Raw genomic sequence first — 17432 nt, forward strand, 5'->3', positions numbered from 1 at the left:
CTGGAATTTACTGTATGTATTTTGTGCAAGAAAGAATAGAAACTGAAGTTCATCATTGTACACTAACACAACAGTTGAGAAATGTTCACACATTCAAGCCTGTCTAGCTTCTTCTGTAAAGCGTGCTAGGTTGGTTCGCATTATAAACAAAAATCAGTGTTGTACAGTAATTAACCTCGACCTACATTTGGGTCCTTGATTTTAAGGGAAAGGTTGCATTGTCAGTCTCCGTACCTGTCCTCTCCTCTCTCCCTCTCTGGCTGACATGGGGTTGCCTAGCCCCAGTGTGTGTGAGGCCAAACCCCAGACCATTCACAAATCTCTCAGGTCAACACTTTGTTTATCTGCAAAAGTGAATGTCTCGTAAAGGTCTATAGTTAGAATTTAATCTGAATAACTAGGTCTAGTTCCTGAAGACTTGTAAAAAGTAATGTTTTGCCAGTATAGTACAGCTCTCAGATTTATGTACTGAGGTGGCTTGACCTTTTCATACAAGAGAACAACACATATCGGGGGTTAGGGTTTAATGTAAGCTATACCACTCACTCAGCGAGCTAAGTATTTCATGTTGCCATAATGCCGTTAATCATGCTGGATAAATGTATGGCTTCCTTTGGCCAGGCTGCGCTGAGAATGTCTGTTAATGTTCCAGTTAGAGGTTATGGGGGTTGTGCAGTCACTGGAGGAGCCTCTGATCCAGTGACGTGCTGCTTTTTGTATCCCTTTTCTTTTGAGCCACACTGTCACATGCTAGTTTGTCAGATCTAAGATATTGTGACGAGACAGAGATAGACGCATCACCCGGCTGCCATATCATGAGAGTCAGGCCAGTAGTAGTACCGACTGTCGGGAATCTAGGCGAACTTTGACTTGTCAACAATCCTCATCAAGCCTGGTAATAAATACCCATCTGCTAGCTAATTGAAAGTACCAATATTCATGATTTGAACTCCCCAGAGTAGAAGGCTAGGCAATATCATAAACCAGCACTTGTCAAACCTCAAAAACTCATGGGATGATGATAACTCATAACATAAGCATACAGGCATGATCAAGCCTGGCATGATTTCAAATTGGGTGGGAAAATATGTTTTTGTTGCTTACCAATTTCTGATGTCAATCGGTGTTAAAATAACACATGTATACAAGGTTTTTGCAAATTGCATAGAAGAGTTTTTTTTCTCTCTGCTCACTCTCAAAGGCTTAATGCAAATACGTCCATAATATGCACGGCTGTGGTAAAATCTCTTTTTTCACAGTGATTCTCCCTAATCTGCTTTATGAAGCAAACAGTTTCAGCATCACGATCATGTAAAGCTGCCTTCACATAAGTGATCTTCTCTTCTCTCACCGCGAGGTAGATCAGAGAAAGGTCAGCGGTACCTAGGTCAAAGTTTAAACAATTTGAACCTTGAGCGGAGCATAAGGTGGCTACCAAGGGTAGCGGCGCTGCACATAATTGGGAGGCACTGCTGCTCACCCCATAGGAAAACAACTGTACAGTGGGTGCAGAGCTGTTTTACCACAGATCATGTGTGGGGAGCTTATTGGGGAGGCTGAATGTTGCTCTGGGATTCTCTCCTTCCACAGACATGCTTACACACACACACACACACACACACACACACACACACAGACACATGTGACAAGTGGCAAGGTAAACAAAACAGGTGGCATTTGGAGTTGTACATGATGCGTAGTAAAGGATGTGGAGGGTAGGTATAGGGCACAACATGGGCAAGGTTTGTCAAAAGCATCTCTGTATTAACAGTAACAATCCACTGTCTGTTTTACTACTCCTTATTGATTATTGATATAACACGATACATATTCAATTCCAATCTATACCCAGTTCATTTGATGTTCTAAACATCCGGTGTTGGGTAGCTCTTCCCCCGTGTAAAAATAAATCCTTGGCAGTGTTTCCCCTAGAAAAATTGTCAGGCCTGGAGGGATTTCGAAACGTACTCCGACCGCAACGGTGGGGACCCTTGCTGGAGACGCTAAACTTTTAGCTAACAAGTTTGCATCTATGTTCGCAATGGCATCCCAAGTATCATCATACTATTATGGGATGCGATGCGAACAGTTGTATTATGGGATGTGCGTTTCCCAGGCAACGACACACGTTGACACGTTTTGGAACAGTGCTGCACGCTGGCACAATGCTCCTAAAAGCAAATTGCTTATTGTTTTGAATGATTTGGCATCTTCTATTACTGTCAACACTGTCAACACCAGTAGTAATAGTATGCCATAAAGGTTTACTGAAATTCTGGGGAGAAAAGTAAATATATATATATATATATATATATATATATATATATATATATATATATATATATATATACATACATATTATTATTATTTTGACAAAAAAAATTCTGGCCTGGCAGGGGTGCCGTTGGCCTGGCGGGCCCACCAGGCCTGTAGAATGGTAGGGGAAACACTGCTTGGTATAAATAAAGGAAGATGACGACCAGAACATTAATATGAGCAGTGATGGCCACCATGGCTGAACAGACAAAGAAAAGAGCGCCACCTACAGAAACTCAAACTGCATCAATAGCAAATCTGAGGAAAAGGACATCAGTACTGGACAAAAATAAAAATCCAAGAATCTCACAGATTGCCACCTCGCTAGCTTCCATTGTCTCAAACAGCACATATCCTGCACTGGTCAAATGTTTCTCTGTCCCATTCCTCGAGTGGGAGCTCATCCCTTTAAGAAGGCACATCCCACCTCCCTCCTCCAGTCATCCCTTTAAGTCCCTAGAGCAGTGGTTCCCAACCTTTTCCAACTCAGGGCCCACTTTTATGTCTCAAAAATGTTCGCGGCCCACCTCCGACCCCATAAATACAAAGGCCATATAATGCGTTCTCAGAGCACTTTTTTATTGAAAATTGAACATAAAGGACTGAACTGAATACAGGAGAAACATGTTGGAAGCTCCACAGTCACTAACACAGCACCTGTAACATGTTGCAACACCTTCAGTATTACAGTTTTCAAGGAGCTGTCCACACACACACACACACATACACACACACACGCACACACACACACACAGACACACACACACACACACACACACACACACACACACACACACCAATCATTCAAGGAGCTGTCCATCAGCACCACACAGATGTCAGAAATGACAAGCAAGGGGCTGTCTGTAACAGGCTAATTAACAAATGATTAATAAATAACGGTATCCTTCAACAATGGAAAAATGCATTCTCATAACAATTTGACATCCAATATCAGATCCAAACAAAATCCAAATATCAGAAGAAAGCCCATTAAATCGATAGGGTTACAAATAAACACAAACCCAATATAAAGATGATGTAAAGATGAAACTTCAATTCAAGCAAAAGCAATAACATCAAAGAAACAAAAATCATACTTTTTCAAGTATGATTTTTCAAAATCTTTAAAAAAAAAAAATTGAATTTTTTTTTTTTTTTTTTTTTTTTTTTTCAAAAATCATACTTTTTTGGAAAAGATTTGGCGGCCCACTTGCAATACCTTCGCGGCCCACCAGGGGGCCGCGGACCACAGGTTGGGAATCACTGCCCTAGAGTGTTACAACAGGATGTGGACTTTGTGGAGGGCTCCGTCTTTCCCCTCAGCCCTCGCCTAAAACACTATGTGGCACACAACATGGAAATGAAAATGCATGGGAGTTACAGCAGCTGGCCTGCATCTTGCTCCTAGGCTGTTAGTGGAGTTACAGCAGCTGGCCTGCATCTTGCTCCTAGGCTGTTAGTGGAGTTACAGCAGCTGGCCTGCATCTTGCTTCTAGGCTGTTAGTGGAGTTACAGCAGCTGGCCTGCATCTTGCTTCTAGGCTGTTAGTGGAGTTACAGCAGCTGGCCTGCATCTTGCTTCTAGGCTGTTAGTGGAGTTACAGCAGCTGGCCTGCATCTTGCTCCTAGGCTGTTAGTGGAGTTACAGCAGCTGGCCTGCATCTTGCTTCTAGGCTGTTAGTGGAGTTACAGCAGCTGGCCTGCATCTTGCTTCTAGGCTGTTAGTGGAGTTACAGCAGCTGGCCTGCATCTTGCTCCTAGGCTGTTAGTGGAGTTACAGCAGCTGGCCTGCATCTTGCTCCTAGTCTGTGAGTGGAATTACAGCAGCTGGCCTGCATCTTGCTCCTAGGCTGTTAGTGGAGTTACAGCAGCTGGCCTGCATCTTGCTTCTAGGCTGTTAGTGGAGTTACAGCAGCTGGCCTGCATCTTGCTCCTAGGCTGTTAGTGGAGTTACAGCAGCTGGCCTGCATCTTGCTTCTAGGCTGTTAGTGGAGTTACAGCAGCTGGCCTGCATCTTGCTCCTAGGCTGTTAGTGGAGTTACAGCAGCTGGCCTGCATCTTGCTTCTAGGCTGTTAGTGGAGTTACAGCAGCTGGCCTGCATCTTGCTCCTAGGCTGTTAGTGGAGTTACAGCAGCTGGCCTGCATCTTGCTTCTAGGCTGTTAGTGGAGTTACAGCAGCTGGCCTGCATCTTGCTTCTAGGCTTAGTGGAGTTACAGCAGCTGGCCTGCATCTTGCTCCTAGGCTGTTAGGCCATGTTCAGAGTAGGAGGCCAAATCCGATTTGTGAACTTTAATGACCTTTTAATGATTCTATCCAGATTGGTTTTGTGAGTCTGGACGCTCCAAGTCTGATTTGTGTCACTTGTCCCAAACCACATATGGAGGTAGTTTCCAATCTGCTTTCGACTGATGTGACTTCAGTGTGGACGCGCTGATCACCCAAATCAGATTTGAGAGTGTCTTTTGCAGGGGGTGGGGACTTGAAGAGCAGAAAGCAGACAGAGAAACTAGGGATGCACCGATATGAAAATTTTGGCCGATGCCGATAACCGATATTAACATTGCTGTTATGGCCGATAACCGATATTTACCGATGTCGATATGATCTGTATAAAACCAAATTTTTATGATCATCACATTTTGTACATACTGAAAAACACATGTTAACACTGAATTTGAAAAAGTTATGCATTTCTTTACTTGCAAAGCCTTTGGAAAAGCCCATAAATCATAGATTTACTGCATTATTTCATATCAATGTGAAGAATTTAGCTGATAATGATAACCGATATTAACATTGCAACATCTGACCGATACCGATATGACCGATATGTTAAAAAATTACCAACATCGGCCGATACCGATATGATTGCCGATATATCGTGCATCCCTACCAGAAACATTGTATATTGGCTCATTGTATCTGGACACACAGATCCGTCTTGAACACTTGCCCAAATCAGATTTGTGGCAGTGCGGACACACTCCCAAATCAGATTTGGGAAACCAATCAAGATAATGATGATGATTAATGACTTTAGCAGCAAATCGGATTTGCCTGTAATGTGAACATGGCCTTAGTGTTGTTTTGTCAATATGGTTGACAGCACAAAAGCCTCAAAATCTGCCTTCATTCATACCGTAGAATCTGGCTGGGGTAGAGACAATAGTAGAAATCCTTGGTTTTGCTAATAATAATCATATGATCATATGACTGCCACTTCACTAGTTTTAAGTAGCATTGTGTCTACTCTGCTCCGGATAATAGACTTTTATGCGTCATTGCTTTTGATGCAGTCGATCATGCATCCTGCACAAGCCTTCAGCCAACGGCTTTAATTCCATTTCAGTCCATATTCAGTCCATAAAAATGTTTTTTTTTTTTCTAGAGCCAGAAACATTGATTATAATAACCTCATCTCCACCGTGAACGGGGATGCCATGACTGAGAGAGTCAATGAGTACAAAAAATAACTTTGAATTTGGCTCGATGATAAACTGTAATTTAAATATGATATTGACAGTCTTGTCAAAAAGAAAGAGACAGAAACTTGGCTTTTCTTTGATATAGAATGAGACCATACTACTGTACGTCCGAGTGTTCTGCAGAAAGAGGATTGTGGAAGCTGTTCTATCTTGACTACGGTGATGGAATCTATAGAAATGTCATTTGATCACTGGTGATCCTTATGGCAGTCATTCACAACCTGTGGGCCGGGGCCCACTGGTGGACCGCGAATGTATTGCAAGTGGGCCGCCAAATCATTTGCAAAACATTACGATCTTAGTGGGGGAAAAATATATAAATTATTATTATTATTATGATTAGAATGGATTTATCCATTGTTTAATGATACAGTTATTTCATTTGTAATCAATTATTTTGTTAATTAAACTATTGCAGACATCCCATCACTTTTAGTTTCTGATTTCTGTGTGGTGCTGATGGACAGCTGCTTTCATCGTCAAAATAAAAAGTGCTCTGACTGAGAAGGCATTATTTGGCCTCCGTATTGTTTATGGTCAGTGGGATGTGGGCCGGCAAACATTTTTCAGATTTGGCGAGTGGGCCATGATGAGTGGGAAAATGTTGGGAAGCGCCGCCTTATGGAAAGCGTCATTGTGTTTCGTAGAGAAATGCAGACTGACCTTCGCTACCTGTGAAGCAGGACGAGCATCGAGCGCTGTCTGGCACATATATTATCTCTACAGCTCAGATTTGGAGTAGGGATGCACCGATCGATCGGCACGTGACCGGAAATGGCCGATTTTCACGTGATCGGCCTCGATCGGTGATCTGTTCCGGTCACTCTAAATAGCCGATTCTGTGAGCCGATTTTCACATGACGTGCGCGCACCCCAAAGCACCGAGACAGGCACCCAGCCACCACACCACACACGCCAGCATACCTTCCTCGTTGTGGATTTTTTTCACCGTCAGTGAAGTAGACAAAGCTCACAGTTTGTCACACATGCAAGTCGAAAATAAGCCGTGGAGACAGAGATGCGGCCGAGTCCCACTCGGCTGGAGTCCAGTCAGAGCGGCTCGCTTCACCTCACTGGCCCCTCTCTCTCTGCTCTCTCTCCCCGGGAAGCGGTGCTCCAGCAACCCGCCACCGCGCACAGCCGGCTTGGCGAGGTGAACGCGAGCATTGTGTCCAGTATGATAACCATTCCCCGACCTGCTTTTCCATTCCACATCAGCGCTGCTGCCTCAGCCTGTCAAGTCATGTTGTAACGTGACGTGGATACAGGAGAGACTATTTGTTTCGTATTGCAAATAGAACGACATGAGAACGACGGACATAATAATAAAAATGCATCGGACTCACAAGTGTGCAACGTTTTCTGTGCGTGACGATATTTTTTCGGATGGCAGATAAAAATACGCATACCAAACTTCGGACTGTGTGTAAACTCCGCCTGATATTCAGACTGAAGATCGTTACTGTAACTCATAAACTCATTTCCCCTCTACTCAAGAGGACTGGTCTGGAGCCAGTCTATAAACTCCTTGTCCATGGATCATTTTGATGTTCTGTTGCACCTGTTTTCTTTTGGAAAAGTAAATGCATGATAGCTGTGGGATATAGGCTATTGGATTTAATTTAATTTTTGTATTCATTGTATTTGCACAAAAAAGCTCTGTCCAGTAGCCTAACCTGGAACACTTTTATTTTGAGATGTGTTTGAGTGAGAAGGTCCTACTTCATGCAAATGATAAGAATTGTTTATTTGTTTATTTGGATCCCCATTAGATGTAAGAATTGTTCTATGAATCTTAATTTTTAAACAAAGTTACAAAAACGTTTGTGTAAGCTGTCAATTGTTGTTTTTAGAAAAAAAAATCGGAATCGGCAAAAATCGGTATCGGCAAGTCAGACTATTCAAAAATCGGAAATCGGAATCGGCCAAGAAAATGGCAATCGGTGCATCCCTAATTTGGAGATTACCTCCTTATTCAAAGCTCTTAATCTGGAGCCCTGTGCCCTACTCATTCTTCTAACAACTTACTTTGAAAAACTGCTTTTAGCTGCTGTGCTCCTTAGGCTTGGAATAATTTGTGAAAACTTGAAACGCCGAATATACCCGTGAGTCTGTTTAGTGGTCTTATATCTCATGTCATCATTTGTAATAGCCTGTTGACATATAGGCCGGCCTGTTCTTTATATTCCACTTTGATTGTGTTTGTAGTACTGTGTTGTGTTTATTTGCATGTATGCCTCCAAGCTTCTGTGGATGGTGTATGTATGACATGTGTCTCTTTTTATAATATCCTATTTTACATTTATTTAGATATAGACAGTAATGATTTGAATCGCTCGTTGTAATTCTCGGCACCATGTAAATGAGGAATACCATCCTCAGTGTTTCCCCTACCCCCTTCTCCCCAACGGGACCCCCCAACCCCCCTGAAAGAATCAAAATATGTTTAGTTATGTTATTTTCCAAATGTATTTGCACCTGCTTCATGCAGTCCAATCATCCCCCCCTCCCGCAAAAAAGCAACAAATCTAGGGGAAACACTGATCCTTATTCCTCAATGTGTCTCCCAAGATTTAAATACAGGTTGAATGAAAATAATGAATGAATGTTGGCAGCTGAGATCAATCAAACCCAGGCCAGCAGGAAGTAGCCAGGCAATGGATGGTTAAAATGTCCAGCAAGGGGTACTAGTGTGGGAGGAACCCTCTGGGCTTAAATGTCAAAAAGAACGACTGAGTGGGAAGGAGAGGGAGATTGTTGGCGGTCTACTGCAGATACTGCTGGTGAAAGAAAACCAACGGCATTTGTATGAATTAAATTGCAATTTTAACCCCCCCCCCCCCCCATAGAGAGCCAAAGTGGAACGTCACTTCCTGCTTCAGCACTGTACCAGAGATTTTCATCCGCCATTTATTTTCCCATAGACATTTTGTAAAATGCTTATAAAAAGAGTTGGTAACGCTTTAGAATACAGCCCGCAAATAAGCATGTAGTTATAGTATAACGACGGGGTACCAGGAGTGTAGTTATAGTATAACTACAGGGTATAAGGAGTGAATTAATACTTTAACTAGAGGGCAACAAGATCTGTACTTATAGTATAACTACGGGTACCAGGAGTGTAGTTATTATATTATAACTACGGGGTATAAGGAGTGAATTAATACTTTAACTAGAGGGTAACAAGATCTGTACTTATAGTCTAACTACGGGGTCGCGGGCTGTATTATGAAGCAGGGGACCAATTTTGTACTTATAGGTTAATTACGGGGTACCACACTGTACTTACAGGGTAACTACGGGGTTTAAGGAGTGTAGTTATAGTACAACTACGGGGTACAAGGAGTGTAGTTATAGTATAACTATGGGGTTTAAGGAGTGTAGTTATAGTATAACTACGGGGTTTAAGGATTGTAGTTATAGTATAACTACGGGGTTTAAGGAGTGTAGTTATAGTATAACTACGGGGTACAAGGAGTGTAGTTATAGTATAACTACAGGGTTTAAGGAGTGAAAAAATACTTTAACTAGAGGGTAACAAGATCTGTACTTATAGTCTAACTACGGGGTCGCGGGCTGTATTCTGAAGCAGGGGACCAATTTTGTACTTATAGGCTAATTACGGGGTACCACACTGTACTTACAGGGTAACTACAGGGTTTAAGGAGTGTAGTTATAGGATAACTATGGGGGTACAAGGAGTGTAGTTATAGTATAACTACGGGGTTTAAGGAGTGTAGTTATAGTATAACTACGGGGTACAAGGAGTGTAGTTATAGTATAACTACGGGGTTTAAGGAGGGTAGTTATAGTATAACTACGGGGTTTAAGGAGTGTAGTTATAGTATAACTACAGGGTACAAGGAGTGTAGTTATAGTATAACTACGGGGTACAAGGAGTGTAGTTATAGTATAACTACGGGGTACAAGGAGTGTAGTTATAGTATAACTACGGGGTTTAAGGAGTGTAGTTATAGTATAACTACGGGTTTAAGGAGTGTAGTTATAGTATAACTACGGGGTACAAGGAGTGTAGTTATAGTATAACTATGGGGTACAAGGAGTGTAGTTATAGTATAACTACGGGGTACAAGGAGTGTAGTTATAGTATAACTACGGGGTTTAAGGAGTGTAGTTATAGTATAACTACGGGGTTTAAGGAGATCTTGTTACCCTCTAGTTAAAGTATTAATTCACTCCTTATAGTTTATTGAAGTTTATTGAAAGTTTCTGGTACAGGACTATAGTCCTCTACACCAAACTCACACTCAGTACAATAATAAAAAGAAGTCACGTTGTAATATACAGTTAAAAAACAAAACAACACAACAACATATAACATACATTAAAACAAAGTACCAGAGCCAAATACGTGGTCAACAGCCTGCCCTATAGTTATACAAGAAATCCTTTGTTAACCAGTGTTTATCTAATCTGTTTTTGAACGTGTTAACTGAAGGGGCCTGCACCACCTCGTCTGGAAGTTCATTCCATTCTCTTACAGCACGAACTGTAAAAAAGTTTTTCCTCCTTTCAGAGCGACAGTTTGTTGGAAATAGCTTCAGGGAATTCCCTCTTAACACATATTTATTGTTCCAAAAATGGATAATAGGCTCGGCTGTGAAATCATATATTTTATGAACAAGTTTGTATACCTCGATCATATCGCCTCTATGTCTCCTGTATACTAGAGTTGGTAATTGTAAATATCTTAACCTCTCTTCGTATGATTTCTCATCCAGCCCTGGAATCAGTTTGGTTGCTCTTCGCTGTACCTTCTCGATTTTTTCTATGTATTTCACTTTATAAGGAGACCACACAGAACTTGCATATTCAAGCTGAGATCTCACCAAAGATTTATACAGGGGTAAAAATAAATCCTTACTTAAATGCAAAAAGGTTCTTTTAATGATCGCCAACATAGAGTTAGCTTTTTTTATTTTCTCCAATATATGTGTTTGAAATTCAAGTGAGCTGTCAACTACAACTCCTATATCCCTCTCCTCCTCCACTTGTTGGATCCCCAGATCCCCAACAGTGTAGTTTGAAACCTCTGCACTTGATTTCCCAATATGTAACTGTTTGCATTTGTCTGATTCAATTTTAGTAACCAGGTGTCACACCATTTACTCATGCTGTGTAGATCTGCTTGAAGATGGTCTATATCTGAGTCCCCAACTATGATTCGGAATATTTTCGTGTCGTCAGCAAAGAGGTATACATCAGATTGTATCACACATGGTAAATCATTTATATAAACAACAAAAAGGACAGGGCAACTGATCCCAACTGATCCCTTATACCCCGTAGTTATACTATAACTACACTCCTGGTACCTGTAGTTATACTATAAGTACAGATCTTGTTACCCTCTAGTTAAAGTATTAATTCACTCCTTATACCCCGTAGTTATACTATAACTACACTCCTGGTACCCCGTTGTTATACTATAACTACATGCTTATTTGCGGGCTGTATTCTAAAGCGTTACCAAAGAGTTTTACTGGTTCAAAACAAATGGTACAAATATATTCAGAAACAGGAGACATCGCATACCATTTCACTCGGACCAAAACTGTTTTGAAGAAAATATTTTTTCGATGTTTTTTTTTTTTAATCTTGGGCCGAGTGAAATGTTCTATGGTCTCTCCCGATTATAGCATTAGCTGAACCGTTTGTTTGAACCAGTAAAACTCTTTTTATAAACATTTTACGAAATGTCTATGGGAAAATAAATCGCAGATGAAAATCTCTGGTACAGTGCTGAAGGAGGAAGTGACGTTCACTTTGCCTCTCTATTGACAACTACCACCAATATCAGTTTTGTTCTCAATCTCCTGTTTTGGTTAAATTTTTCCACCCTCAACTCAGCATCCATTAGCAAAAGAACATCTTTGGCATCCAAACTAACACTTGTTGTGTCTCCTTTGTTGCAGGTAAAGGTGTATGTGTGTGTGGGTGTTTGTCCAGTGCAGCCAGCCACACCGCACCGCCCACCGGCGGGTCAACAGGATGTGATGACGCAGCATTCTTCCTGTCGGGTGGCGTGTGTGTGCGAGTGAGTGAGTGAGTGGGGAGCCCCACCCACTCTGTGGACAGGACATGTTTGAAGTGAAACCCCGGCGGGCGGTGGAGAAGAATGAGTCGAGCACTGACACAGGTATGATGGTGGTGCTGTGTTTAGGCACTGACACAGGTATGATGGTGGTGCTGTGTTTAGGCACTGACACAGGTATGATGGTGCTGGTGTGTTTAGGCACTGACACAGGTATGATGGTGCTGGTGTGTTTAGGCACTGACACAGGTATGATGGTGGTGGTGTGTTTATGCACTGACACAGGTATGATGGTGCTGGTGTGTTTAGGCAGTGGCACTGACACCGGTATAATGGTGCTGGTGTGTTTAGGCACTGACACAGGTATGATGGTGCTGGTGTGTTTAGGCACTGACACAGGTATGATGGTGGTGGTGTGTTTAGGCACTGACACAGGTATGATGGTGGTGCTGTGTTTAGGGTTGGGCAATACAATATTATATCGATATTGTGATATGAGACTAGATATATCGTCTTAGATTTTGAATATTGTAATATGGTGATTTATATCTCAAAACAGTACTTACATCACTGACCTGTTATTATGTCATAGTTTTATTAAATATTTCTCTATTTCTAGACTGCCAGAGGGAATAGGATGGTTAGTTTAAGGTAGGGCTGAGCAATACCTATCGATATATCGTGATATGAGACTAGATATCGTCTTAGATGTTGGGATAGTAGTATTGTGATATGGCATAAGTGTTTCTTTTATAGTAATATTGTATAGTATAAGTGTTGTCTTTTCCTGGTTTTAAAGGCTGCATTACAGTAAAGTGATGCTAATTATATGAACTTATCAGACTGTTCGAGCTGTTTTATTATTTGCCTTTACCCACTTAGTCATTATATTCACATTACTGATGATTATTTCTCAAAAATCTCATTGTGTAAAAATATATTGTGAAAGCACCAATAGTCATCCCTACAATATTGTTGCAATATCGATTTATGATCGATAAGTATTTGGTCAAAAATATAATATTTGATTGTCCATATCCCCCAGCCCTAGGTGTGCTATGTATCAATTAGTATTGAGGAATTGAATTGTCGAGTTTACTAAAAGTTTTGAATTACTTCAAAAGGTAATGGAGAGGCATAAAACCAGAAAGGTGCATAGACATATTCAAATGATATCTCATGCTGCCCCAGTGTACATTATGTTGTGTACCAACCTTGGTGGCTATATCTTGAAGCCTGGTACTATAGTTAGCTCTGTCTGTCCCAGTAAACTACATATTTGCTCAGGCGGAAGGACATTGAGCCAAAGGAATACACACACACACACACACACACACACACACGTGCGCGCACGCGTACACACACAGTTAAATGCATCATCATCAGTGCCCTTCTGAGCAGATCTACATTAATGTCCATTCATTTCAATTATGAATTCATCACTGTTAACATCCATTCATTCTGTGTCCAGTGTGTCTGTCAGTTGACAGGACTTTTCAATGCTCATATTTGTAGTATTTGTATAGCTTGTGATTGAATCACATATACTGTGCAAGAATTGTGCAATAACGCAATGTTTGGGCTTCATTTGCCTTTTACATCTCGTCCATAAATACCTGGATCACCAGACAATAAAAGGACTGTCATCATTTTGGACATTTTCTGTAGAATAAAAATATATATATATATATATATAATATATACAGTATATATATATATATTAGGGCTGTCAATCGATTAAAATATTTAATCGCGATTAATCGCAAATTAATCACATTTTTTTAATCTGTTCTAAATCTACCTTAAACCGAGGTAGGCTACCTTAAACCTGAGAGCTTTGTGCAAAGATGCACTGTTGTATTAATATGGGTAGCTTTTATCATTAGTATGGGTAAGTATTTGGCCATTGGTAATATTGTTATTATTGCTACTAGTTACTGGGAATACACATCTCTCAGGCTGCACTGTGAAGTTAATTGGTGCTATCCTCTACATCTCTCGAGCCACAGACAGGAGAAGCTGCGTGCATGCTCTCTCCCCCCTCTCTCTTTCTCGCTTTCTCTCTCGGTATCTCTCTCTCGCGTTCCCGTTCTCCGTCGGTCTCTCTCTCTGGTCTGCTCGCCCTCCCTCTCTCACTGCCTGTCTGTCTGTCTCGCTTGCTTTCTCTGCCTCTCTCTCTCCCTCTCTGCCTCCCCCCCCCCGTTCTCCGTCTGTCTCTCACTCTCTCTGCCACGGTGAGAGACGAGACAGACGGGGAGAGCTGACGCGCTCCCTCTCTCTCTCTCACCCAAAATGCAGGACATCTTTCTCAATTTGAAGCTGAACTTGCCAATATACCCATTTTCTTCCTCCTTTTCTGCTCACGGAGCTTTGTTTCTGCTTGCTATCAACGTTACTGCTTCCTGATTTCCCAAACTATGGGTCGGACCAAGGCTCAAACTTCAAAGAAAGTGCATGCGGTAAAAAAAAATTGTGGCGTTAAAAGGAATTTGAGTTAATGCGCGATTAACGCGTTAACGCTGACAGCCCTAATATATATATATATATATATATATATATATATATATATATATATATATATATATATATATATATGTAAGGGATAATGTATTGTGAGCCGGTGATTACTGGCGAAATAATGACCGACAGGTGAATGATTGAGCCCGCCGCGCAGCGGAGGGCTTAATCATTCACCTGAAGGTCATTATTTCCAGTAATCACCGGCTCACTATACATTATCCCGCTTAGCACACGGCCTACAACTAAATCATTCAATAATCTGACAAAAATAATTATTCAAATAGATTTTTTAATAGCGTTTTCAACGACAAAGCGGTTTCATTTGTAATTGGCACACAAGACACCACAGCTGCAACTGGTTGGCCTAATTAGTAGTGTTTGCTGACAAAAGGCTCTTATCAACAGATTAATCCAGGTGTGGCAGAGCAGCGGTCAGTTGTCGAGAAATAATGACCGGTGAATCTTGTTGATTGACCAATCAGAATCGAGTATTCAAGAGAGCCGTGTTCTAAATATATATATATAATGCAACATATTCTTAATTTCCCATATGTTGACATGCTCTTCAAGAACAGTTTGACTTCTTTAGACTTTGAAGGAGAGAACACTGAGATCACTTCCTTCATCTCACCAGGGCCGCACAGTCTCAAACAAGAACATCATACCTCATCATGCATTTACCTGTTTATATTATGTTTGTGATACATGATGAGATGATTATAGCCTCTGCCAACTGATGAATAAATGACCAAGAGATTGAGAAATATGTAATAAAACGATATTTGATAATAAGTCAGTAATGTAAGTACTGTTTTGAGAAGATTAGTAGCAAATGATAGTATTAATGGCTGGTTATTACATTATACAGTGAAGTCATTACTTCCTGCTTGAATAATGTATCAGCCCGTAATATAATCAGACTAATTGTCGGTGGTTGCAGTCATTTAGAGATGAACTAAGGTGAATAGCTGTTGGGAGAGTAAAGAGAGATGTCTATGGGACAGTGAAAGGGTTTCTCTCTCTGTCTGTCTCCAGATGAGGGCCTGGGGAGCAGCATGAAGCAGCGCGGCTCCTCGCTGGGCTCGGGGGGCTCGGGCTCGGTCTACCTGTCAGACAGTCAGGACTGGGTGCTGTCCCCCAGCTGCTCTCCAGACGAAGGCCCCGGGCCCCACGACGCCATCTCCCCCATGCTGGCCGAGGAGACCTTCCGCTACATGAGTAAGCATGTGTCTGATGTAAATGATGTGGGTTTTGATATGATTAGAGCTCCAATGATTAATCGATTATTCTATCGACAGAAAATTAAATCAACTATTTTTTATAATCGTTCAAGACTAATTCTTAGGGATTTTTTTTTATGTGAATATTTTCTGTTTTCTTTAGTCTTCTATGACAGTAAACTGATTATCTTTGGATTGTGGACTGTTGGTCAGGACAAAAGAAGACATTTGATGATGTCATCTTGGGCTTTGGGGTAGCTGCCAGACCCCAGCACAGAAGTCTGGCTGCTCTGTCGATGTGATTACCGTAAATTCCGGACTATAAGCCGCGGCTTTTTTCCCGTTTTTTGGCCCCTGCGGCTTATATAACGGTGCGTCTTATCTATGGATTTTTTCAGAAAAAAAAAAAAAAATACAAATAAAATCTCTCTTTTTTAGCACTCTTTCTAACTATAAATCCACTTCTGTTTTAATTTCCTCTCTTGCCCTCTTTTCACCACACCGCGGACACTGTGTGCACTGTAAAAATAAACAACGGTGGTGTTGTGTTATGTTGTTTTGTTGAAATGTTACGGTAATACGGTAAATGGGAGCTTCCTCAAACAGCCATCCCGACAATCCCCTCTGTGCGTGACCACTTACATATGGTAATTACGGTAAGCAAACGGCCACTCGGCCATCAACTCCCTCCCCCGACTACCAGGAGAAAATCACAAACTTCGGCGAATTCACACAAAGGAAGATCAAGGAATATTCCATCGAACCGGAGCAGATCATAAATATGGATGAAGTGCCTTTGACGTTCGACCTGCCACTCACTCGGACTGTTAACAAGAAGCGCCCTGGAGGATTCTTTCACCAAAAAAAAGCTTTGCTCGTTCTCGACAGCATGAGAACGAGCAGTAGAAGCAACACTCTCACTTACCATGGGGAAGGTACGCAGAAATTCACACGAGGCAGCTTTCAAGTTGAAAGCAGTCAATCTCGCATTAAAAGAGGGAAACAGAGCAGCCGCGCGTAACCTGGGCATCGATGAGTCAATGGTGAGGCGTTGGACGGTGCAGCAGGAGGAACTGTCTCAGCACGGAATATTATAGGAGTGTGAAAACATCCACAATCACCAACGGGTTCCAAAACGCTGGACTGCTGCGGGATGAAGAGAATGACGCCGCCACAGCTGGCGCTGAGGGCCGTCAGAGGCTTCAGAGGCTGTTCGATGCCGACAGTGATGAAGAGGAGTTCGTTGGTTTTGAGTGACAATGAAGGAGAGAGGAGAGTGGTTGACGAAGCCACCCTGAACCTGTTCGTTTCCGACACTGAAGATGAGGACTTTGGTGGTTTCAGTACGCAGGAAGAAGAGGAAGACGAGGATTAGTGACTTGACTTCTCTGGTTACAGGTTTGCTGCACATATAGCCTATTGTTGTGTGATTTTGTCTGGGGATTAGTGACCTGACTTTTGTTTTGTTTTGTTGAAATGTTAATAAATGGGAGCTTCCCCAAACAGCCATCGCTTTCCCGACATTCCTCTCTGTGCACAAACCCTTTCATATGGTAATTAAACATCAAAACACCCGCGGCTTATAGACCGGTGCGGCTTATAGAAGAAAAAAATAGTAAATTTTGGTCCCGCGGCTTATAGACCGGTGCGTCTTTTAGTCCGGAATTTACGGTATATAGCCCGGAGGAGGTGGCAACACGGCTGATTGGGACCATTACTGTCATTTCAAACACGTTTGATTTGTAGGACTCGCATCTGGACAAGTATTGACGTCCTCCTGTAGTGTGAGCTGGTCATTCCATGCAAATCTGAAGGGAGACAAATGGCCAATGAGT

General features: G+C 41.8%; 1 protein-coding gene across 1 annotated transcript in view; it reads left to right on the forward strand.

Moving 5' to 3' along the window:
• Window positions 1-17432, forward strand: part of trak2 (trafficking protein, kinesin binding 2) — a 49300-nt gene that overhangs the window by 711 nt on the left and 31157 nt on the right. Inside the window, exons 2-3 of the mRNA XM_083634024.1 lie at window positions 11739-11962; window positions 15413-15595. Of these exons, the coding sequence (XP_083490150.1) occupies window positions 11905-11962; window positions 15413-15595 (241 nt within the window). The 5' untranslated portion in view covers window positions 11739-11904. The remainder of the gene's footprint in view (window positions 1-11738; window positions 11963-15412; window positions 15596-17432) is intronic.

The sequence above is a fragment of the Poromitra crassiceps genome (genome assembly GCF_964638095.1).
Source record: "Poromitra crassiceps genome assembly, chromosome: 3".
In the NCBI taxonomy this organism is placed as follows: Eukaryota; Metazoa; Chordata; class Actinopteri; order Beryciformes; family Melamphaidae; genus Poromitra; species Poromitra crassiceps.